The sequence below is a fragment of the Calonectris borealis genome, chromosome 7, assembly GCF_964195595.1.
Source record: "Calonectris borealis chromosome 7, bCalBor7.hap1.2, whole genome shotgun sequence".
NCBI classification, from domain to species: Eukaryota; Metazoa; Chordata; class Aves; order Procellariiformes; family Procellariidae; genus Calonectris; species Calonectris borealis.
The window spans coordinates 29,593,569-29,617,283 of record NC_134318.1 but is presented as its reverse complement, the minus strand read 5'-3'; the positions used below and the strand labels follow the sequence as shown (position 1 = coordinate 29,617,283).

Below are 23,715 nucleotides of genomic sequence, written 5' to 3'. Positions count from 1 at the left end.
CTGCTCCCCACTGCCGCGGGGGTTACTTGCGGCTGTGCCTCTTGCAAAATGGGGGAGGGAGGCTGGGGCTTTACCCAGGGTTTTCGGACCCCAACTTCAAGCCATGGCCTGGCTGCCACTGCTGTCAGTGTCCTCTGAGCAGGAACGAAGATCTCCTTCGAGGGGAAAAGGGGGATAAGGGAGATTAAGGAGCAGGGAGACAAGGTCGGCGGCTGCAGAAGCATCCCCTCTGTGCCAGCAGCCCCGCAAGTCCTGGAGGCAGGAGCCTTCCTGATACGGGGTGCCCAGTATGGGCAATGTGCCCCCCAAAACAGAGGCGCCCCAAACACAAAGCTGCTTTTGCAGCGTGTTAGAGGGTGGAAGCGAGGCCAAGCTGATCATGGGCCAATGTCGGAGGAGCTGCCCCCGTGCAAAGCGCAGCAAGAGGCAGTGAAAGTGGGGTGAACCACCTCCACCAGACCTGAGGCTCAAGCCTCGCTCACAGTGTGGGGAGGAGAGGAAGAAAGGAGCTGGAAACACGCCAGGAAGATGAATACAGGGATGAAGGAGCTGGTCTGCATGCCGAGCATGCAGCCAGGTGAGTCCCGACTGATGCTGCTGGCTCCACAGGACAAAGACAAGCCTCAGTGATGCCCGTGCCTTTGGCCAGCGCAGCCGCCTCTGCCCTGGATCCTCCAGGAAAGACGGCATCCAGCCCAGGAAAATGTGCTCCTGCGCTGTGTCCCGGCGGTGCGGAGACAGCAGATGCTTTTGGGTGGTGCAGGAGCAAGGCTGAGAGACAGGCTCGGAGAGCTGCCGGAGCTGCGGCTGCAGGCGCGACCAGGCCCTCGGGGCAGCGAAGAGTTCAAGAAATCTTTTTTCTCTCTGCTGGGAAGGGAGGGAGAGGAGATCCCCGCCCAGGCCTGGGCACAGACGCCGGCCAGCAGCCCTCCCCTTCGGGAGGAAGGACACTCCAGGCCGCCTTCGCCTGGGAGCAAGGAGAGCCAGGAGGAGTCACAGGGCTCGGCTTCATGTTTATGAAAGACAAGGTCCATGTCTTCTCCGCCACCAGGGATGTGAGGGAGGAGCTCTTTCCCCTGCCTCTTTCGGTTTTAGGGGGAAAATGTCCTGGTTCGGGGCTGCTTATAAATCACTGCCAAAATTCACCCTGCTGCTGAGCCGTCTGCGGCACAGGGCTCCGGCTGCAGATCCTGGCACAAGGCCACCCTGCCCGGCACAACCCAGCACCAAATGCCCTTTGAGCAACTGGCTCTGGAGCACCGGGGCATTGCCGGGGCACTCCGGGAAAGTGCAGGGGTTTGCGACATCCCCGAAAGTTTCAGACACCCAGATCCAAGGGCCTTGAGCAACCGTTTCCAGCCACTTGGGACCTCAGACTGACACCAACACCTGCAGCACATCTGGCCCCGATGACCAACGTTGCCTTGCGCTTCCTCCCCATCATGCCAGAAAATAAAATCTGGGCCCTGCAGCTACACCAACTGGGATTCACCAGATTTCACAGTTTTTCTGAGCCTAAGAGATCATGTAAGAAGTCCTGCCCTCTCTTGTCTTCGGCGCGTTCTGTGCTTGTGGTTTCTTGAACGTTTCAATCAATTTACATGTACGTTACGAGGGCCCTAACTTCCTTTTCTCCCTCTTCTGTCTCTGTTTTCATACATCTGCCTCTTCCCAACCACGGATCCAGCTGAAAAATTAAGCCAGTAAAAAAAAAGCAGTCTCTTTTCGGCTGGATCACCTCCCCAGATTGGCTCTCGCAAGCGCTCTGCCAGCTCCAGTGGTGGCAGTCTGGGCAGAAATGGGAGGTCGTTCACTGCTGAAACTCAGTTGAATCACGAAACCCTGCTCCTCACACAAGCCCTGTTGCTCTGACATATCATCTGTGAGTCGCTCCTTCCATAACCCCCACAAAAAAATAAAGAGGCTTTGGCAGCACCTCCAATCCTGCCTCGATCTGCTGTTGTCTCAGCCTCGTCTAGCTCTGTTGAATCCCAGGATCTTCCCAATGTGCTGCAATCTCAGGGTCCCGGCCAGTCGTCCCCAAACTGCAGCTGGCGGGATGCCTTGCCTTCAAAAGCAGCCATCCTGCAAAGACCCACTCCCATTGCTTGGCAGCAAACTTACCCCCATCTGCAGCCCCTGCAAAATTGAGAAACCCTCACTCCCTCTTCCAAATAAACATCTTGGATTCAAGATCCAGCTGGCCTGTGTGATCTCAGAGCTTTCTCCCTGCAGGGGTGAAACACAGCCAGCCTCTTCCACCCTTCCTCCCATTGCAGGCTGAGCTGCCTCTCCCCTGCCCAAAGTCCTCCGCTCCGCGCCCGCCACGGCTCAGCCCTGCCGTGGGAAGACCTGAGCTCTGAACAACAGCTCTGAACTTCAGCTTCCTACCCCCCTAATTTCTAACTTCTGCTCCGGAGGGAGCCTGGCCCAAGGATCTGGATGCACAAGCAGGTTTCTGGGAGAACGCAGATACCACCGAGGAGCAGAGCAGCCGCAGCGATACCCGCATGCACCCACGCGTCCCAGCCACGAGACCACCGATAAGTGCAAAGGCAATGACCAGCAGCCGTGTGTCCCATCAGCATCTCGTTTGGTGACCCAGCGACGAGGGGTCCGGCTGCGTGAGCGGCACAAAGCCCCCCTCCAGGCTCAGGGAAGCACTAGAAAGAAAATCCTGCTTTGATTTAAAGGCCATGATTTTATTTTTTTTCCTCCCAAGTGATCTAGTTAAACTTCCAACCGCTCAAGGCTATTTTAATTTGTACTGGTAAGTTAAATCAACACAAACAAGGGCAGAACAGGTTTATATGCACCTCTATTACTGGCTTGCACCAACTAGAGCGCAGCTAGATTTCTCCAGGCAGGTTCTTTTTTTTTCTAATAAAGATAAGGGGGGACGTTTTTTGTGCACCTCCAACTGACAAATGGAGCCTGAAAGTGAGTTGGGAGTCAAAGCCTTGCAGAAAGTCAAGGTGACTTATGTGCCAATAGGCTGGATTCAAAGAGCTTTGCAAAAATGCAGATCAACTAACAAGATTTATAAAACCCGTTAGGGGCTTAGAGGCTGCTTAATTCTCAAAGGTGCCAAGGAAAGTGCCTGACTCACAGAGGGATGGATGGGGCTTACAGAGGTGGCTATCTCAACCTTTCTGTTGAGAAGAAAAAGGGACTCAATTTCTCTTGGAAACGAGGTTTTGACATGCTGAGATGTTTACTCCGAGCTTTGGCTCCTCCATCACTTACTTTAAAGAAAAAGAAACCAAGTCCTGCTGCTGCAGACAACTGTTACAAACATCTACCCAAAGCCACAGCAGAATCTGCTGCTTCAGCTCACCAGCACCAGACACCACCCAGAGGAGTACGAGACTCAATCGGATTCAGCACATAAGCTGGGAAAAATAAAAAGGGGGGGGGGGGGGGGGGGAAGAAAAAAAAAAAAAAAGACGACTTTGCACTTCTACAGCTCCCCAACGCCTGGCATTTTGCAGGCTGGAAGGAGCCCGTCAGCACCTATGGGCAGCCAAGGAGACACAGAGAGAGCCCATCAGCCACTCCGCACCTAAGAGGGGACAGACCACGACCATGACCTGCTGAACGCTGAGGACCCCTCAGCCACCTCCCCACTGGGTTTTCTCTCTTCCCCGTTTTTTTCACGAGGTGGTTATTGAGAATCTGAAAGCCCGGATTATAATCTTTATGAATCCCATAGTTAGATCGCGCTGAACAGCAGCCCAGCAATACCAGATGTTCAAACAAAGCTGCCAACCGACAGCTGTCTGCAGCTTGCAGCGTGTTTTTACTTTAAAATGCAAAATGATACCAATCTATATTAAAAGAGAGACGTTCGGAGCCTTGCGATAGCAGCTGAAGCCGCGGATATTGCTCTTTCACGCAGGGTGTGGCGGCAGAAGGAAATATCTCAGAAACTACTGCTTAAGCCGCCCTCCTGCCCCCCCGAAATCCTGGCCCCTTTCCTAATGGGAAAGAGACTCACATTACTGCCTGAGTGCCGTGAATGTACCAGTGCGTGTCCAAACAAGCCAGCAAAAAGAAAAATGCAGCATGAACAAACACCATCTAACGAAGGATGCCAGAACGAATCTGGGCGCTGCACAGCCCGCACCTGGCTCTCAGCGGCGTGGGGAGGACGAAGCGACACACGGGGGGACAGAGGGAGCCAGCCCTGGGGTGAAGGGTGCAGCAGTGCCTCCATCCTGTGCCGGTGACCAAACTGGGGCTGCAAAGGTCCCTTCTGGAGCAGAGCATCGGCGGTGGAAGCAAGGGATGGAGAGGCATCTTCCAGTGCTCCTGCCCATCTGCCCAGCGTCCCGCCTCGGGTTGTCCTATGTCCCTTTAAAACACACATGGATGCTCGTGTGGCGCTGGCCCCACCAGGAAAACTCTGCCAGGGCCCCCTCGGAGACTCGGTGTGCAGCAGGTTTTGAACTGCATCACTTTGTACCTTTATTTGTTAGGCTGGCTGGGACCAGGCACAAAGCCCTACACCCTGCAACCTCTTCCGCACGCCCGCAGCTGGGGAAGGCAGGAGCCGGAGCTCAGCCTCGCTGTCCGTTCTCCTCCCTCTCGAAACGCAAGAGCTGGAGCTCAGCCTCGCTCTCCTCCCTCTCGAAACGCAAGCCACCCGCACCCATCGCATTTTGGGGGTGGCAAGTCCTGAACATGCTGGGCACAGCACAGTACTTCTGGCTTGCAGGAATCGCGCGAAGAGGGCTCTGATTTAGTCAAACGTGACGTCCCAAATTCCCCACCAGCCGCGATCACAGGAAATCTTTGGGACCGGTCCCAAGGCTGCCTCATTGTGCTCCGAGCAGCAACAGCATGAATGAATCACGCTCCTCAACGTGACACCCAGCTCCCAGCAACGTACTCGGGACCAAAATATTTACGTTGCAAATGAGTAAGAATAGGACCAGATCCCCTCCCCAGCCTGGTGACATAAAAAGGCCAACCTGGTCTTGCATCAAGAACGTGGGTGGCAGGAGGATAAGAAAGCAGGAGGCAGAGACCAGCCCTGTGTCTCGCAGTCCAGCTCTGCCCAGCGATGCTGAATCAGAGCCCTTCTCCGCGGCAGCAAAACCCCTGCAGCGGCGAGCACCAAGACTACGATCCCCGTGGTACCACGCTCCCACTGGAGCTCAGCAGCCGGGCGACACACGAGGGAGCATGCTGGGACCTGTAGTTTCCAGCCAGCCAGCTGCAAAACGCCATCCGCCAGTAAACACGTCTCGAATTAAAGAGATGCGAGGCCCCCAAGCTCCTGGCAAGGCGCCAGCCGCAGCTTCTCATCGGCAGGCGCTTGGCCAATTCCCATGTGTTGCATTAGCCCCTTTCCAAGGAGCAGCCAAGAGCCCGCACCCCACAAACCCCCTCACAGCCGAGCTGCGCTCTGCCCTTGCTGAAGCGACGTATCTGCACGGACAGCAAGATGCTCCCAGAGCTCAGGTGCAGCCCTGGGCCGCAGGAGATGTCAGCCCTGCTCCTGCCTTGCTGTGAGCCCCTCCGCTTCTGCTCCGTGGTACTGGGCCACTGACTCCGGAGCAAGACCCCACAGCCAGCACTGCCCAAGCTTCAGCTCTATAGAGCCCAACACTGCATCCCTAGAGGAGTCAAATAAAGATGCCACCGAAGCAGAGTCACAGGCAAGAAGGAACACACCGGCACAGTGCTTTCAGGCAGAGCAGCACAAGCAGGCAAAGCTCCGCCGAACCACCACACTGGCGGGGCTGGGGGCAACCACCTCCCCGCAGCATCCCGGCCGGGCATGCAGCCTCCCCCCGAGTGCCGCCGCCCCATGCTCCAGCAAGGCCAGGACCGCATGTCACCCCCTGGGGAGTGTGGCACCCCTCTCCTTGCCCGGTCACCCTCCCCGCTGCAGAGGAAATCGCGGCGCCCAGCTGATGTCAGGAGGCATCACTTCACACAAAGGCCAGGCTTCCTGGCGGGGAAGGGGTGGGGGAGCGGGGAGGAAGGGGAAGAGGAGCCCAGGGCAAAGGCAAGCGGCATCTCCAGCTCCCCGTGTGTGCACGAAGGGCAGTGGCAGGAGATGGCACGGTCCCTTCTCCTTTAATTGCCCTTGCACTTGGGAAATAGAGACAACATCCTATTTCCCAGCACCCTTCACAGGAGCCCCAGTGTGGCCCTGCCCTGCAGAGCTGCGATGGAGCGTGCACCCCTTTAAGGATGCACAAAAAAAAGGGACTCAAGTTTATTTTAATTTGCTCCTGCAAATATATCAATTCCATTTTCTCCACCTCGGCCGGACTGTGGCGCAGCCCAGTGCCCACCCAGGAGAAAAGCCACCTCTGTGACAAGCTCAAACGCCAGCGCACCCAAAATGGGCACAGCCGTGCACCCCACCTGTCTGTCTCCGGCCCACGGGTGGCTAAACGCTCGTGCATCCGTTAGTTGATAAATACAGGTAAAATCAACATATTCGGGACAAAGTCAAGAGTCATGTGCAGCCCTCATTTCCAAAACTCCTCTCCCCAATGCGCTCCCTGAAGCCGAGCATCTTTACACCACGCAGTACATCATGGTACCCACAGCATCGACATGACCTCCTGCTTCAGCCTCTCCTCCCCTCCTCTGCCTCCCGCGGCCCCAGCTCATCCCCCAGCAGCAAAAGCGGCTGATGGCCAGCACCGGGCTGAATTGCTTTTGTCTTCACCTCAGCCACTCTCCCAAGGGCGGGAGCGCTCTGGACCAGCTGCACGGGGACCGGTGAAGAGGGGTTGGCTGTAGGGGACCTGTGGGATCTGGTCGATGTTCATTGAGGGGGGGAATCGCTTATGTTGCAGGGGGGGTTTGGATGTGGGCACCGCCAGGGAATAACCGTGAAGGAGCAAACCCCACTGCTCTCCTTCATCGAGCTGATTTCTGCTCCTAGGAGGAGGCCTGTCATTGGTTTTTAATCTCGCCCGATTACGGGCCAGCCTTTGACATTATTGATCTCAGGCCCCTGAAGTATCATTTATCTTCCAGCTTTGACTCGGCGATCGGAGCCTGACAGCTCAGACCCCGGCCGGCTCTATCCTCCTCGGGAGCCAGGGGAACCGCTCTGCTCGACTCTGGTCCTGCCAATTCATGAGAGCCGTATTCAAGGCTCGGTTTCCATCCCCAAATGAGGTGTCTTTCGCCAGATGCCCCCTCCCCACCTGGCATTTCATCTCCTGACTCAAAAATCCAGCTCCTCAGGTCTCTGGCTGACCAGCAGTGCTTTATCAAGCCTGGCAGTCCAAGGTGCCTCCAGCGCCTGCTGCTTCCCCCTTTCAGTTTCATTATCCTCTCTTAAAGAGGATGCGGTGGAGGCACAAAGGTTACGGGACGTGCCGAGAGCCGCACAGGGATCGGGGGAGCAGCGCCAGCATGCAGGGTACAACCACAGAAGCCATTTCTAGCCGTGACCGCACTGCCATTTTCTAGAGCAGAAGGACCAACAACAGCGGCTCCTCACCCCCTGGCGAGCTTGCATCCACAAAGAAACCTGGCTGCTAGCTCGGTTCTGCGGCGGCTTCTCCTTACCTGTCAGCTAGCACAGCTGTGCCTCAGGGCCAGCTCGTGATTTCTGCTTGACCTTCAAAACGTTAACGCCTGCTCCCTCCACCGGGCAGAAGAAGAGACGGGCTCCACGGATGCAAAGCAGCCAGCAGGGCCGGGATTCAGGATGCCTGGCATCACCACTCCATGGACGCTACATGCCTGGGATTGCTGCCCCACGGGTTCCCACTCCCCTGGTTTCCTCCATCTTCCACCCAAGCTGACAGACGTTCCCAGCCTCCACCTTTTGGGAAGCATAAGGTTTTCCTCAAATGTCTGTGTCTACAGTTACTGGGTGCAGCATGTGCGTGAAGGTTGTCTTTTCGGATGCCTCCTGTCTCTCTCCCTCTCCCCTGCAAAGCTGGGCCTTGCATTTTGGGAAGGAGGATCATTTCCTGAGGAAGGCTCCAGCGGGCAGTTTTAACACGTAGAGACAGGTTTAGCTTTTGCTCATCACCTCGGTATTGTTTATCAGATTGCTGCAAAAGCACTTTGATAAATGGAGATTAGTACCATGTGCGTTCATAGATGAGAGCAGTAGCCAGGAGCTAGCCTTGGGGAGGACAGGGGAGGAAGCGCCTGGGTGGGGGCAGCTAGCAGGGTCCATGTTCGGCAAGGTACCACCACCAGCAAAGAAAGCCCGAGTCTCCAGGATTGCTTCCCCACACCGCCACGGACTTCCCGACTCCCAGATAGGTCCCCCCACCTCCACTTATCTCTACTTCAGGGTATCACCCTTACTTCCCTACCCAGATTTTAGGCTGTTGCAGAGATTAAACTGACCTTTTTCCTCCCCTGTTGTAAGTAAAATGCTACAAAATCCTTGGCTGGAGGACAGGCCGTGGTTTTACCTGCTGGGCTCACACCCTCGGGAGATGCATTTGGCAAGGGATGGACTTTGCACAACACACAAGGCGTTATTTCCAGTCCCCTGCCTGGATGCCCTGTTGTGCAGGATGCCGGCAGGCAGAGGCAGGAAAATAACCCCCAAATGCGCTCCCACTCCCTTACAGGGGGCAGATCCCATTCCCGTCCCCTACAACCAAACCACCTCTGACCCAAACGGGGCTCATGGGCTTCAGCCACCCAGCCACAACAGTGCAGCTGGCAGGAGAGCTGCAGTAATTCCCTCCCAGATCCAGCCACCCCCATCACCAAGGGGCTAGCACAATACCCAAGGGAAGGGGGAACATGGACACCCCCCCCGATCCCCAAAGGGTCTACGAGAGGGACAGAGACCTCGCGGTGCATTTATTCCGCTCCATCCATTTGAGAGGCATGCTTCAAGGGGCTGTTTGCAGTCAGAGGCGGGTGCACCAGGACAGGAGAACAAAGGGAGGCACCGGCACCCCCAGCCCTTTGTCTGAGCACAGAGGAGTTCACCTGCAGGGAAAACCAGCTCCCACCGCAGAGCCAGCAGCTCCGCGTGGATTCGGATGGGGAGAGGGATGCAGCCCCCCCGCTAGCAAGAGGATAATGAGCAGAAGGACACGATCGCATTACCCTCTCTCCCCTTGCCACACGCACAAGCCCGTTACAGCACACGCCAACCCCCCCGACTTCCCAACAACAACCGCAACCAGCAATAAAAGCCATTGCCACAAAAATATCAACCCGCCCCCCAGCACGATCGATCTGTGTCTGTGTGTGGCCGAGCACCAAACCCCAGAGCTCGGCTCCACCGACCAGGATCGACTGGAGGGAAGGGGGTGGGAAACTGGTTTCCAGGGGACGGGGTTTTAAAGCCACACAATAACTGGCTCAAATGAAGGTTTGGATTAAGCTGTTGTACAGCAAGGGAAAACACTGCCTCCATTAGGGTACGGGGGATTTTCCTTCCCTTTCTCCAAAGCTCCAGCTCTAGGATGAAGCTTCCAGGTCACCCAGGCAGGGAGAGGAGAACTGGGTGATGCCGAGCAAATGGGGGATCCCCCACAGGGAGATAGGGGTGGAGGGAGGAAAGGGCAGATCAGCCCTCCCCAAGCCCCAGATCATACAGCCGGCTGGTCTGACAACATTTACTCATATTTCAGAGAGACACAGCCATCCGGAACGTCACTCCCTGCCAACTGCCTCATCTGGAGCCATCCACAGCTTGGCTTTTCCCAGCCCACTCCAGAGACAGCCCCCCCAGAGCATCCACACACCAAGGAATTAAGAAAGGACAGGTAGCGGGAAGAGAAGAAACAGAGAAATTAAATTGATTCATGTTTAATTTCCCCCTCCCGCCCCCGCCAGTCCTGGTACATCATCCCAGCAAACAGATGACTTCAAGTGCATGTTACGTAGACGGCACCGCTGCAGAGCGGCAGGGCGCTGCTCTCAGCCGGGAACTTTGCTCATGTTACCATCACAAGTGAATCACAAGAGAGAAGAGGGACAACCGCGATCCCCTGGCGACAACAGGCCGAAGCTGTTCTTATCAGAAAGGATTCGGGACTGGGAACCTCTTCCCCAAGTTCATCTGGGGGACATATGTAAAAACTCTTGCGTGCATCCAGAGTCTCATGCCCGTAAATTACCGTCCCTCCCTCCGAATTTGGGACCAGGCATCTCTTCCTCCCATTCCCAAGCACGCTGGCTGTAGCTCTCCTGGGTAAAGGAGGGGTGGCTGCTCTATCAGTCCTTCTTCCATGGAGGAAAGAAAAGGGCAGGACATCCCTGGGCCTGCACATTCCACACCTCCCCACTGGTCCCCCAGCATCTGCCCCATCTTCTCTACCAGCAAACGGAGGTTCATTGCAGAAAATTGGCTACCGCCACAAGCAAGCTCAGCAGCTCTGACTCCTCCGAGCCATCCCCTTTACTCCAACCAAACCAGCATCTCCTGAGCCTTCGGGCTGCTGATAAATGCAGAAAGTTGACAGTCACCAGAATCTAGCCCAGATCCATAGCATTTTATGTTTTTAAAAGAAAAAAAAGCCAGGCCAGACCAGATTCTGCCCCGGAGCCTGTGTGGCAAAGCAGAATCCGGCTCCAAGTGTTTATTTATAAATCCGTACATACATGTACATTTGAATTCTGACAGAATTAATTCTGGCATCCAGCTAATTCAAAGCATTCCTCCCCCATCACACTACTGTTGCAGGCCAGCCCAGCACAGAAGCCGATTATAAAATGCTGCACTAGCCAGGCATTTCTGCAAAGGCTTGTGCTATTGAGCATTCAGTCTTTCCTTGCTTGGCTATTTCATTGTTTCGGTGTCGATCCCTCCTCTCTTGCCCTGTTTCCTGGTTACTTTTGTCCCTGCTCTGGAAGCACTGCTGCTCTCAGCCCCATTTCAGTGTCAGATTGAAAAAAAAGCCAAAACAATTACATGAAATTAAAGAGAAGAAAAGAAGAAATTACCACTGTGTACCAAGATTTCCAGTAAACAGATAGGTAACGAGCAAAAAATAGGCCAATATGCTGCAAGGCAAGCTGCAGACAGATCTGGGGATAGAAAACCCGCTGCCTCCCTCCCAAGCACAGCTAAGAAATCCCTGTGTGGTCACACGCTGTCCTCTGGAGCAGAGAGGAGAGAGGTCAGGGCAGTCAGCACTGTAAGAGACTCTTTATTCTTGGGCAGTTGCACGAATCTGATCGCTTGTGCCCTTTGTGAGACATGGAAATCTGCCTTCTCCTCCCACCCCCTTCACCAGTCCCCCCTTCTGCTCCCCCTGCTCCGACGGGGGCAGAGGCAACTCCTCAGCTCCAGAGGCAAAGACCAGAGCAGCAGAGAGGCTGCGGACCCCCCTCCGGCAGGACCAGGCTTGGCCAAGCACACAGGAGAGCTCGAGGACAGTGCTCTGCTGGAGCGAGGGGAGGGGAGAAGGAAAGGACGGTCCTGGGCCTCACGCGTTCCTCGAAGGACTCACCCGGGCTCCCACGTGCGAGGCGCAAGGCTGAGGGGTGGAGGAAAGTCCAGGGTCTCACACTGCAGCCGATGTCTCTCCTAATTCTCCCTCTCCGCCATGCTCGCAGGCTCAAGGAGAGCAGCATGCTGCACACCTCCATGCCAGCAGCCACATGAGGCTTACATAAATATCACGGGTTGGATTTAGACTAAACGAGGGTCTGGGCTAAGTTTATTATGCCCTCATCACCAGCCAAAGCTGGACTTATACCTCCTGGTTCAGAGACCAGACCAGGACACCCCTGTCTCAGGGGCTCATTCAAAGCTGCTGCTGAGGGAGGGCTTCAAGGCAGAAAGGTCTCTGGCTGGGGTCGTCTGGCATGGGTGGGCAAGGCTGTGCCTAGACATCCCCACCTGCAAAGTACAGCCAACCCCTACATACCGCAGGGGTACGCCTGGGCTACAATTTGTCGCTGTTCCAAAGCGGCTCAAGGTCCTCAGAAGAACCTCTCTTTCCCTCCCCTCCTTCCACCTCACTCTTCACCGGCACCCGTCCACATCGCATTGTCCCCCACGGGAAGAGAGCATTCTTCGCTGCAGCCCCTGTCCTACTCCTCTTCTTTACCAAAGCTGTCCCCTCCATGCAAGCCTCCTCCCTCCCACCAAAACCCACCAGGCTGCCTCCCCGCGTCCTCCATCTCTGCTGTCACTTCTCGGATTGACTCTACACAGAAGACTTGCAGCTGCGGGTCTAGAGCAAGCAACCGCTGGCAACCTGATGGGCTAAGGGCGAGGAAAATGCTCAAGCTTAGCAGGAAAGCAGCAGGGAAAAGCTCTTAATCCAAACCCCAGGGAGGCAGGAGACTGTCCCGGTTCAGCCAGAGATGTGGGACTGCCAAGATACCCACTGCCACTTTGGCCAGCAAACCCAGACGGGTTTGCAGCAGGGTGGCTCAGCACCACCCCCCCGCCAAGACCTCTCTAGGGCAGCACAGGCTGCTATCGGTTGAACCGAAATCCCCGCTGCCCCTGACAACACAGCGCAGCAAAGCTTGACAGATGGATGGTGGTGAACGGCGTGGAGCTAGAAAGCGAGGCTAGGTGGGTGCTGGGATTTCTGTGACTGCCCAAGGCCCAAGAAGTCATTACTCATCACGGCAGCTTGACCAACTGACAGCATCCCAGGGCACAATGATCAGTCACATTCAGGAGCCTGGCGCTGGACTCTCAAGGTCCCTGGGCAGGAACCAGGGCATGGGCAAAGCCAGGGGAGGGAGAGACCTGGGTTAGGCTGACCTAACCCCTGGGTTGGGCTGGCGGTTCAGCTGTGGGGTGCTGGTGGAGGCTCAGATGGAGGGCGCAGGGAGAACCTGCACATCTCCAGCTTCACAGGGCCTACTGCCAAAGTTGTCTGTGGACCACGTATGTTCAAAGGGTGCCATGGGGAACGCCTGCCAGGCACCAGCCCACACCACCTACAGTCATGAGAGCTAAATTAACGCTCGAGCACTGGGGCACTTGCACTCACAATGCCTCCAGTGAGCTGCGTGCCGCACTCCTCATAAACAAGTCATCTGGAAAATAAGTAAGCCTGTAAAAATCCAGCCCATCACAAGTTACCAAACCTGTTTCAGTGTAAAACAACCTACAGCAGCTCACGTCAGGAGCCTGGCAGTGGAGCCGACCCCAGCCTCCCCAGCACCGGGGCTCCCTAGGTCCCAGCAAAATGTCCCCGGCACAGATGGGAGCGACATGGGACTCATTTCAAACAGGAAGGTATCTCTGGTGTCAGGGCCAACTAGCAAAAAAAAGCTGGTGGCATTTTCCCTCTAGTGACCTAGAGCTTTTGAACTGCAGAAGCAAGCAGCTGGGGCAGGTAGGAAAAGCACACGGGCCACCTCTGCACTGGGGCTGGTGGCCAACGCTGGCAAAGGACCAGAGTTTCTGGTACAGAGTTGGGATTCATCTCTTCTGTGCTCCTCCCAAGTGCTCACCTCTCCTCTCTCCCACGCTTTAGAAAGCACCTGAGCGGGGCTTATCTGGGGGGCTGCCAAGAAAGAAAGTCCAAACCCACCGAGGAGCAGACGGGCCCAGCAGCCCAGTCCCTGTCTGTCCCCCTGGATTTGCCAAATGGGCGCTGCTCCTACATGCCTGCAGAAGGATCTCCAATGTTTTCCCACAGGTCTCAGCACCACAATGCGCTTCCTCCCTCTTACTGTTCAAAGTCACCGGAGATCTTCAGAACGTGGAGGGATTTTCTCCCAATTTCCCAAAAATGCGCTGCAAGCTAGGTCAGAGGGAAATCTACCTCCATCCCCTGAATTCGGAAGCAGGAGCAGAGCCTCTACCCAAGTCCCTTCCCACTGGTGGCACCTGCAGCTGAGATCAGGCAGCTGGGACATCCCCAAGCAAGCTCTGATGTACCTGGCCTCAATCAACCGTGTCCCACACAAAGATGGGGCAAACACGGTAATACTCCGCAAGTGAGTCCCTTTCTTTGGCTGCTGCCTTCTGACCTGTGCTCTAATCCCAGCAATGTATTTTTCCCCTTTTTAAGATGAAAAAAAAAAAAATAAGCAACACATCAACCTCATGCTAGAGCAACTTTCTTTTTCAACCCTGGAAGCAGGTTGCCCTGTGCCGGGGAGACGGCAGGTTCCCCCGTGCAGGCGGGAGGCACGTGGCTGGGGCAGCAAAGGCAAAGATGGAAGAAAAAATGTTTCATTTTGAGACCTTGACACAAACAAAACGACAAGAAGCAAAAAAAAGAGGGTGGGTTGTTGGCTTTTTTTTCCTCTCTCCTCTTTAAGCACTACAAAAACAGGAAACAAAGGAGAAAACATCTCACAGGGGGGAAGGGGAGGTAAGCGCTTTATACGCCCACGAAAGAAAGATTAACCACATATTTTATTTACTGTTTGTAGTACGGTTGCACTGCGGAGTTCAACCAATTTTGAGCCAGGGCTCTGCGGGTTTGTGCAGCACCTAATGCCAAGCGGCCCCCTTCCCCCAAACCCACCAAGCACGCGCCTCCGCTTCAAGCCAGCCCTCCACAGACACCCTCTTTCCCCCTGCAGACACCCGCCTCCGGCCTCTTCCGCCCAGCACCAGCTCTCTTGCCCCAGCTGCCCGCTGAGAAAGTGCTGGTGCTGTCCCCAGAGAGTTTTGAGCCCCTTTTCCCCTTCAAATCAGCCTGTAATCAGAGGTAAGATGCCCTCCAAGGTGGGCCGGCAGCAGAGCCAGAGTAATAAATGCTAAAAAAGGTGAGTTTATGAGGAGCAGGCTCCCGTTCCTCCTCTGGGCTATGGGGGCCACCCCTGCCACACCGAGTCGATGTCGCACCCCGCCAACTCGCAAGTCCCCTGCACCAAGGACAGGGCTCCAAGCCTCCAAACTTTGACTCATTTCTCAATTAACGGCTTCCCGAACGCGAGCCATGCATGGAACAAACCTCTCACGACAGGGCCTCCCCCGGACCTCCCAAGCCCGGCATTACTCACCCACCCCCCAGCCCCAGCCCTCCCTCCCCAGGATGCTCCAAGAGCGGCTCACCGCCGCAGGGTGAGCAAGCAGCCAGGAATCCCGGGCCTGGCTCCCGCAGGCAGGAAGCCGTCACCAGCTGAGCACACGCACCCTAATTCGGGAGCCGAGGCGGCCGCCTTCCTTGCCGACTGGCGAGAGGCGGCTTTCAGCCAGAGACTGGCCCAAGGCCACACAGCCAGGGCCGGCAACCTGCCGGGTGTTTTTCCCGGGGGCTCTTCCCTACTCCAGCCGGTTCATGGAGGAACTGCTTCAACTGCAGGGGGGATCCTTTGGGCATGCCGTCCCCCATTTGGGCTGTCCTCCATTGCCCTGGCCTCCGAGCACCCAACTGAGCCACGCGCCCAGCGGGAAGAGACAAGCTTATCATCGCAGAGAAAGGAAATTAAGATAACGCGGCAATGGAGGTACCGAGGGATTTGGCCAAGGTCACAAAATAAGTCTGCGGCTCTACGATACAGCCATCCGACACATTCAGTGTCTGGCCACATATCCTAAAATTTCAAGCCAGAGCCAAAATCCAGCCTAGCCGGTGGCAGCTTTCTGCCAGGTCATTAGCAGCGTGCATCCGCAAGGAGTAGCGAACATCCAGCCATAACAACGGCAGCAATAACAAAAAAAAACCACGCAGCAAGAGCGGGAATAGATGAGATCAAAGTGTCCTGGAAAAGGACCTGGAAAAATAGTTTTGGTCCCTGGCTAAGGCTCCCGGGAAATGCACACGCGAGCCCCATCCCAGCCCCGCGCAGCCCTCCCGGGGTAGCTCCCCACCCTGGCAGAGGGAGACCAAAATGACTCCCTATAAATAGAAGCAGAAAAGCGCTTCTCCAAAAGCCTGGCTGGGTCTTTCCCCTTCCAGTGCGTGTGGCGGAGCTGCTGGCACCTCCGTGGAGGTCTCTGGTTTTCCCCCAAAAAACCTGGAGAGGAAAATAGCCTTCCTGTGAGCTCAGGCTGGCTCCTCTCTGCACAGAGCCACCCCCCCTCCCAGGCCTGGCCATCCAATTGGAAAGTAATTATACTGCAATTTTTATTTATGACTTTTTTTTTTTTTAATTGCTAAATGGTGACTCATTTTGGCAACATTAAAATACACAGGAAATCATCCCCATTTTACAGTAATCACCATTCAATTCATTGTTAAATATTTATTCGGCGGACAAGCGCCGGGCCTCTTTCGAAGGGTCGGAGGGGGAGCAGAGAGGCAGCCCCAGGAGGGGGGGAAGGTGGTGCTGGGGTCACGGCAGGGCTGCCCGCAGGGCTGTTAAATGCCCACCGCGAACTTCGGGGTGGGGAGCCGGGGGTGAAAGCTCCCGCCAGATGGTCTGGCCACGAGCAAAATACAGACTTGCTTTCCCTCGAATCCAGTGCTACGCCCCATGCTGCTTTAGGGAGGGGGGGAAGCCCTGTGCCCCCTAATAAAAAACCCATTATTTGGCCAAACCCCAAGCGCGAATGCCCGCCAGCGAGAAGCCATGGGTCTCTGACACGAAGCTCTCCCGGCGCCGGGGGGAAGGGGATGGCGGCCGCCAGCCCCGGCGGGAGGCGGTGGGAAGAGCCGGCAGTTTGACATTCACAGGCCTTACAATGGACGGGGTCCGTGTCTGCTGCCGCTTTGTCCCCCCGGAGAGCCCGATTTCGGGGCGACTCGACCTCGGACGCAGGCGGCTGCTCTGCCTTCCCCCAAACGGCTGCGTACCCCAGCAGGAACCAGGGAGACGACCCCTCCAAACCCCCCGGGCCCAGGACCTCGACCCTTCCCCACGCAGCCCAGACGCAAGCGGCCGCAGGTCCTACGGCTGCACCGCTCCGAAGGCCTCCTGGCGTGGACCCCCCTTCCCCGGGGAGCCCCCCCGGCGCCCACTGACTCCGTCACTGCTCGGCTGGAGCGGCCACCTAACATGTCCGCCACCGGGGGACCGGGCGGAGTACAAACAGCACCGGGGTGGATATTGTGTAGGCCCTACACAAACACAGGCCTTTGGGGAACAAACACGGGAGGGAAGAGGGCGGCCAGGGAGAGCAGCAGTCCCCCTGGGCTGGACAAACCCACGTCTCCACGAAGGTCCGACTTACCCTGATCTCATTGCGGCGGATCTCCACGTCGCAGACCGAGTGTCCCTGGTGGGCCCCGCTGTAGTAGCAGCAGAACTGGCAGACGGCCACCTGCTCGGCCTCGCAGTGGTACAGGCGGTAGGCGTTGTGCTGGGGGCAGCTCCAGGCCCGCACGTCGTCCGCCTCCACCAGGAGATGGCCCCGGGCCGTGGAGGGTTGCTGCAGGTGGGTCTGGACGTGGGACTGGCAACACGGGGCCTCGCACCGCAAACAGATCTTCTGGGCCGGCAGCGGCGGGCCCCGGCGGCAAAAGACGCAGTGCAAGACGGAGGGGGGCTTCTCCAGGTTGAGGGAGTTGAACTTCTCCACGATGTTGGTGAGCTTCAGGTTCTTCTCCAGGTTGGGCTTCTGGTTGTAGGCCTGGTTGCACTCCGGGCACCGCACCAAGCCCGACTCCTTGGCCCACGCCTCCCCGATGCAGCCCCGGCAGAAGTTGTGCTTGCAGGGCAGCTGGACCGGCTCCACGAAGACGTGCAGGCAAATGGGGCAGATGAGCTCCTCTTCGAAGCAGTTCTTCCAATTCTCAGCCATCTCTGCCGGCAGCCTCTGGCGACGTTTCCCCCCCACCCGCTTCGGTCGCTCAGTGCGGTCTAGGGGCGGACGCTGGGGTCTGTCCTCCCTGCAACGGGAAGCCTGGGGGTGAACGGCTGGGCTCCCCCCTCCCCGCGGCACGCGCGATAAATAATAAACCGCAGCAGATTTTAAAATCGGGGATAAAATAAACCACAGAGCAGCGCTCTAGGAATCACCAGCGAGAAAACGCAACGTCCCTGTCGCTTCGTTAAAAAAATCAACACAAACGGTTAAAAAACCCCAACGTGATATTTGTAGGATTTACAGCCCAAAGTCTTAACCACCCCTAAAAGCCATTTGTTTCTTTTTACCCCAGAAGGTGAATCGAAACTTACCAAAGGTTGAAAAAAATCCATACAAAATCCAGCAGCAGAGTCCAAGTTCCATATAAAGCTCCTAAATTTAGCGCTCCGGATCGGATTTTTCTTTTCTTAGGTTTGCAACTGACATTCAATATTTTAAAGGGACTTTTGTCCCCCACCAACCTGGCTAACAGCTGAGAGCACGGACTCGCTCAGGGCTTTTTTTCTCCCCTGTATTTCTCCTCCCTCTCCCCCTGATGGGAGTTGGGAATCAGAGTCTTTTAAAGGAAACAGATCAAAGGGTTAAGATCCAAAATGGGAAAAGGAGGAAGATTAAAAAAAAAAAAAAAAAGAATAATAATAGCGATGATGACGATGGCGAAAAAACGAATTCTCTTCGCGGCCCCCGAGATTCGCTTCTAACCCGGCCGAGCAGCAAAGAAAAAAAGGAAGGGGAAAAAAAAAAAAAGACAAGACAGAAAAAAAAAAAGGAGAAGAAAAAAAAAACCCTCTCGCTTGCTTCGAGATTGCGAGGTCTTGAATGGGAGAGCTCGGTCATTCAGAGCAAACCCCAGCCCAGCGCAGCCCTCCCAGTCTCCTCCAACGCTCCCGGAGAGGGATGGGAGAGAGGGTGGGCTTTGCCAAGGGGGGGATCTAGACCCCGCGGGCCCCAAATCAACCTGCTGACTCCCACCGGGGCTGGGGGGAAAAAGGCGGCCGCCGAGGGGGGGGGGTCCGATCTAGCCCGGTCTCATGGCCGGCCGGGGGGACGCAGCCCCCCGACGGCAACAATGCGACGGAGCCGGGGGTCGCGGGGCGCGGGGCAGAGGGACGGGTGTCCGAGCCGCCCGCGGAGCGCCTTCGCCCGGCGCGCCTTCCCCGGTCCGGCCCCGCCGGGAAGGGGCGAGGCGGCGGGCAGCCGGGAGGAGCCGGCCGAAGCGTGCGGTTCCGGGAGAGCCGAGTCAGCTCTCAGCCATTTTGAGCTGCCCTGCTGGAGAACGGAGACCGGAGGCGTATTAAAAATAAAATAAAATTTTTAAAAAAAAAAGGTATTTAAAAAAAAATTAAAGTCACCGGAACAAAACCGCTCCCGCTGCCTCCCCCGCCCGCGCGGCGGGGCTCTGCGGAGGGGCTGCGGCTGCGGGGCCGCGGGGCGAGCCGAGCCTGAGCCTGAGCCGAGCCGAGCCGTCCCGTCCCGACGGGGCCGCTCAGCAGAGCCCCCCGCGCCTGCCCCCGCCGCCGCCGCCGCCGCCTCCAGCCATCTTGGGCTCGCCCAGGGCGCCGCCCGCCCGCCCGCCGGAGCCCCACGCCCCGGCCTTCCTCCCGCCGCCCGGGGGGACGAAGAGCGGGGGGTGCGCGGCTCCCCGCAGCGGATCTCCTCGGCGCGGGGGGGGGGGAGGGGGGGGGAGGGGGGCGGCGCCTCGGAGGCGGCCGGGCTCAGCCCCGGCGCGGGGGGCCGGGGCGGCGGCGGGTGGCGGCCGGGGCGGCCATGGGGGCGGCGGTCGCGCGGGATATATCGACCGGGGGGGGAGGGAGGCGGGCGCGCCCCGCCCCGGCGCGCCGAGGGGCCGCCCCGCTCGGGAGCTGGTCGGGGTGGGGGGAGCGGAGCGGAGCGGAGGCGCCGGAGCCGGTGGGTCCCGCCGGCCGCTGCCGCCGCTGCCGCCTCGGAGCTGCGCGGCGCGGCGCTGCGCTGCGCTGCGGCGGGACCGGCCCCGCCCCGCCCGCGCCCCCGCCCACCGCGCGTCACGGGGGACCGCCCCCGCCTCGCCCCGCCCAGAGACCGCACCGCCTTAAAGCGGACACGGTGGCTGTGGGGCCCACCTCTGTGCTCGGCGCTGCTCAGTCCTCGCCCGGCGCGACGGCTGTCCCGGCGGCTGTAGCCCAGCCTCCGAGAAGCCCAGGCTTGTCCCCAGCTGGGATGTCCCTGCTGGCCACTGCATCAGCGGTAGGGCCACCCTGCCTGGCCACCAGCATCCCTATGCGGCCAGGAGCCAGGGTGGCTCAGGGTGCCAATCCCTAAAAAGGGGCCAGTTGCCCGGGAACCAGCTCACATCTGGGCCACAGCTGGCCCTGGGTACCAGAAGTGCCCTCTGGAACCTCCTACACCCTCTCGGCTCCCCCCTGACTGGGCTGTTACTTTGCATGGGACCATTTCAGGTGCATTTCCTCCCTGTGCAGAGTAACCGCCATTTGTCCCACGGGGTCTTTCCAACACCACCAGCCCCAGCACCTCCCACCAGGGTCGGGGCACAGAGGTGTCTCTGTTAACAGCTCTCCCACCAAATGTTTCCGCAGCTTTTCACGGGACACTGTATATCCAACCCCTGCCAAATGGGCCGGGCCGCTGGGAATAAAGCACGTTACTGGTGTAAATCCATTTCCCACTAGCAAGGGGGTCACAAATGGTTTCAAACCGGAGTATTTGGAGAAAAAAACTGCTCAGGGTGCACAGTCAGGTTTATGGTAGAGTGACAAGGGGGCAAAGGCTCAGACGGTGGCTTCAGGATGTGGCCCCAACCTTGCCCCTGCGTGACGCTCGCTGATGGCAGTTTGCCTCTGGGAGGGATTTTGCAGGAGTTCCCCTATCGCAGCCTCAAAGCCACGGACCGAACCATCCAGAGACACCACCCGGTAGCGTCTACTATAGCACCCTATAGCCCCAGCGCCATGGGCCACCTGGGGCAGCCGGCTGCCTGCTAGAGGGATGAGCATCCTACAGCACACCAAGGTGGGGGTGATCCAGGTCTTTCCACGCTTTCCTTTATGGGACCCCCCTGTGCACAGGTGAGTCTTGCCAAGAGACACCCCAATAAGGAGCCAGAGTGATGGGTACCAGCTATCTTCAGTTGGTCTAGATTTGGGATCCCCCATCCCATTTCCCTGCCTCCATCTTTCCCCTCTCAATTCATGCTTTGATGGGACATTGGGGAACACCTCTACCTGCCATCTGCATTACGCCCAGCACACCCCAGTCCCAAAGTGCTGCCCCAGGGCAAAAAATAATGAATAATAACAAATAATAACAGCGTCATACCTCAGCGCACCCCACAAAGCTGATGGGGCTGTAGCCAGTGTGCAGTGCCCGGGCTGGCTCGGGACGTCTCGCTCACCTCTCATTTCTGGGTGAGGCTCCCACAGCCTCTTTGCCATGATAAAACCTATTTCTGGGCTTGGCTGGCCGATCCCTGCCTGGGAAAGCCCACAGCCGGGCCACCCCAGGAGAGGGGCTCACCCTGTATCACCCCCCGGCTGCACCCTCCATCCCCGCACACCCAGCCCACGGCTCCCGGGGCTCGAGCGCGGATTCCTGCAAAGGGAGCGGTTTGCCGTGTAATTCCTCTGCCAGGCCTTGAAGCCCGCGGGCTGTACATCTCCTCCGGGGTTTTACAAGCCATCCGGCGGCCGGGACCGGCGGGAGCTGGGCAGGGAGGCGCGGGGTGCGTCAGAGCCGCTGTCGGCCGGCCGAGCCCGTGCAGAGGCAAACCTCTCCTCGAAAAGTCAGCGCAAAACTATTCATGACTCTCACTTCTTTATAAACACAGGCAGTACCGGGCAGCCCCCGGTGACAGCCGCCCTTCCCACACCCCGCGCAGGGCACGGCTCTCTGCAGGGGCTGCTCGGGGCGCCCGGTGCCCTCGGCTGCGGGTGGGCTGGGGGAGCCGGCTGGTATTTAGCAGGGTTTAGAAGCGGAAAGCGGATGGGATGGGGCTGAGCCAAAGATGCGTCCTGCTCTCGGCTGGGAATCCTGCTGCCCCAGGGCCAGCGCTGGCCCTGCTGTCGTCACACCCATGTCCAGATGATGTCATCTCCCTGACCAGTCCAGAGAAGCCCCCTTGGCAAGGGGAGCCCCCGAAGCCAGGCTGGGCATCGCAACCTTTCCACAGCCAGCAGGACCTGCCTGGGGGGGCTGTAGGCAGGGAACCCCCCTGCCCACACAGCTCCCAAACACCCTCCTGCCCGCGCTGGGTGACTGACCGACACCAGCCGGCGGGAGCTGCAGAAAGCCTGCCTGCGCTTTGCGCTCCCCTCCACCAGGATCTGGCCCCAGGGGTGCCACTGCCCACGCCAAGACGGTTTTTAGCTGAGTCCTGGTGTGCATCCCTCAACCTTACCAAGCCCTGGTTTTCCCAGCCGCCGCCGGGCCATCCTTCCCCTTCACCAGCAGTCTCACTTTGGCAGCCCTTAGCCCTGCCCTGGAGAGACCACCGCTCCCACCAGTCCCCCATCCCCCCAGTAAAGTATCAGCATCTCTGCTGAGGCCCCAGTTATTACTAATGGCTTTGGGCTGCGGGTACCCACGAAGGGCCAGCAGAGCATCGCCCGGTACAGAGGGAAGCAGGGATGCACTGGCTGGTCCACAGAGCCCAGGCGCCTTCGTCACTGCGGGCAGGGGACGAGCGTGGCCATGCCTGGCAGCTTGCGTCGAAGACTTGCCTCTGCTTTCCCACACAGACTCAAGCGATGTTTAACCAGCCCGCAGACGTACAGAAACTCTGTTTGCTATTTAGGGCTGCGGACCCTACTGAGCTGATGGGAGAGGGAGGGTGTTCGCACAGATTTACGGAGCAGTCAGCTGTTAAAGTGACAGCTTCCCTCCCCGCCGCCACCCTGTTCCCTGGGACGCTCCTGGCAGCTCTGGCACCCAGCCCCGCGCCTTCCCCACAAGCCTTGAGCCCTCCAAAAGTAATACAAAGTGATGTGCTTCTTGGGTTGTTTATAACTCAATTAACCAGCCAGAGAGAAGCCATCACCGCCCTTCTGCCCCCCTTCCGCATGAGCCCGCTGAGGTGGCTTAGTGTGATGGAGAAAGCTCCCCCCACCCTGCTCTGTGTGATTAACGCATTGAAGGCTTTCACTGAAGTTTTAAGACTGGGTTTAAGGATTTAAGGAACTTGCAGGGTGACAATACCGTGGTTTGCAGCACTAAATCCGTCTGCTTCTGGCCGTCCTGTTCCCAGCTGGGGTGGAGGAGGAGGGAAACAACCCCACGGAGGAGGCACGACATAGGTCCCCACGGCCAGTCACCCCCTGCCCCAGCCCACCGCACGCCGCCGATCTGCACCGCTTGTGCCCGGCCATCCCACGCATGTCCCCGCTGTGGTGTCACACTTGTCCATCCCACACTGTCACCTGCCCACTGCGGCATCCTCGCAGCCCAGTACCTGCTGGGGAAAGATGCACATGCGCGTGCGTGGTGCATCTGCAGGGGAAACCTCCCGTCCTCTGCAATTAGGGACGCAGGGACCAGGAGCCGGGTGTGCAGCCTGGTCCCCGCAGCACACAAAGCAGGTTGCCTGCCCCAAGCACCCAAGCGTTGGGATCCAGTGACACCCACATCCGACACCGGCAGCCGGGAACAGGGCTGGGACAGTGTGCTGGATGCAGGGATGGTGAGGCCCTTGTCAGCCCCTCGGGAGAGCTTTGCCCTTGTGCAATGGATGCGCAACGGGGGCTCCTCTTGGGGCAAAAATGCTGGGCTTTCTCCCTTCCTCCCCCAACCTAAAGCATGGGGCACAGCAAATATTGAGGGCTGGCCCAGGGAGGGTGATGGAGGGGAGCTCCACTTTGGCCCGGGGCAAATCCAGAGTGGAGCAACCCAATCTGGAATTGAACGGCCAAATCCGGGGTCGCACAGCCAGTCGTGGGACAGGGGTGATGCTCCGGGGCTCGCTGCCCTGGCCGGCCTCGGGGTGCCGATGGGTGCTGGCGAGCGCGGCAGCGGGCCCGGCAGCTGCGGGGCTGGAGCGTGGGGAGCCGGGACGAGGGCCGGTGCGGTTCCCTGCCTGGTGGGGT

At 58.1% G+C, this 23,715-nt stretch overlaps 1 protein-coding gene across 1 annotated transcript in view; it reads right to left on the bottom strand.

Annotated features, from left to right (window-relative positions):
* The window catches only part of TRIM8 (tripartite motif containing 8), a 30,482-nt gene extending 11,331 nt beyond the window's left edge, over positions 1 to 19,151 (bottom strand). Inside the window, exons 1-2 of the mRNA XM_075154922.1 lie at positions 17,956 to 19,151; positions 17,009 to 17,666 (exon numbers count right to left, since the gene is read on the bottom strand). Of these exons, the coding sequence (XP_075011023.1) occupies positions 17,009 to 17,578 (570 nt within the window). The 5' untranslated portion in view covers positions 17,579 to 17,666; positions 17,956 to 19,151. The remainder of the gene's footprint in view (positions 1 to 17,008; positions 17,667 to 17,955) is intronic.
* Between the last annotated feature and the right edge of the window lie 4,564 nt (positions 19,152 to 23,715).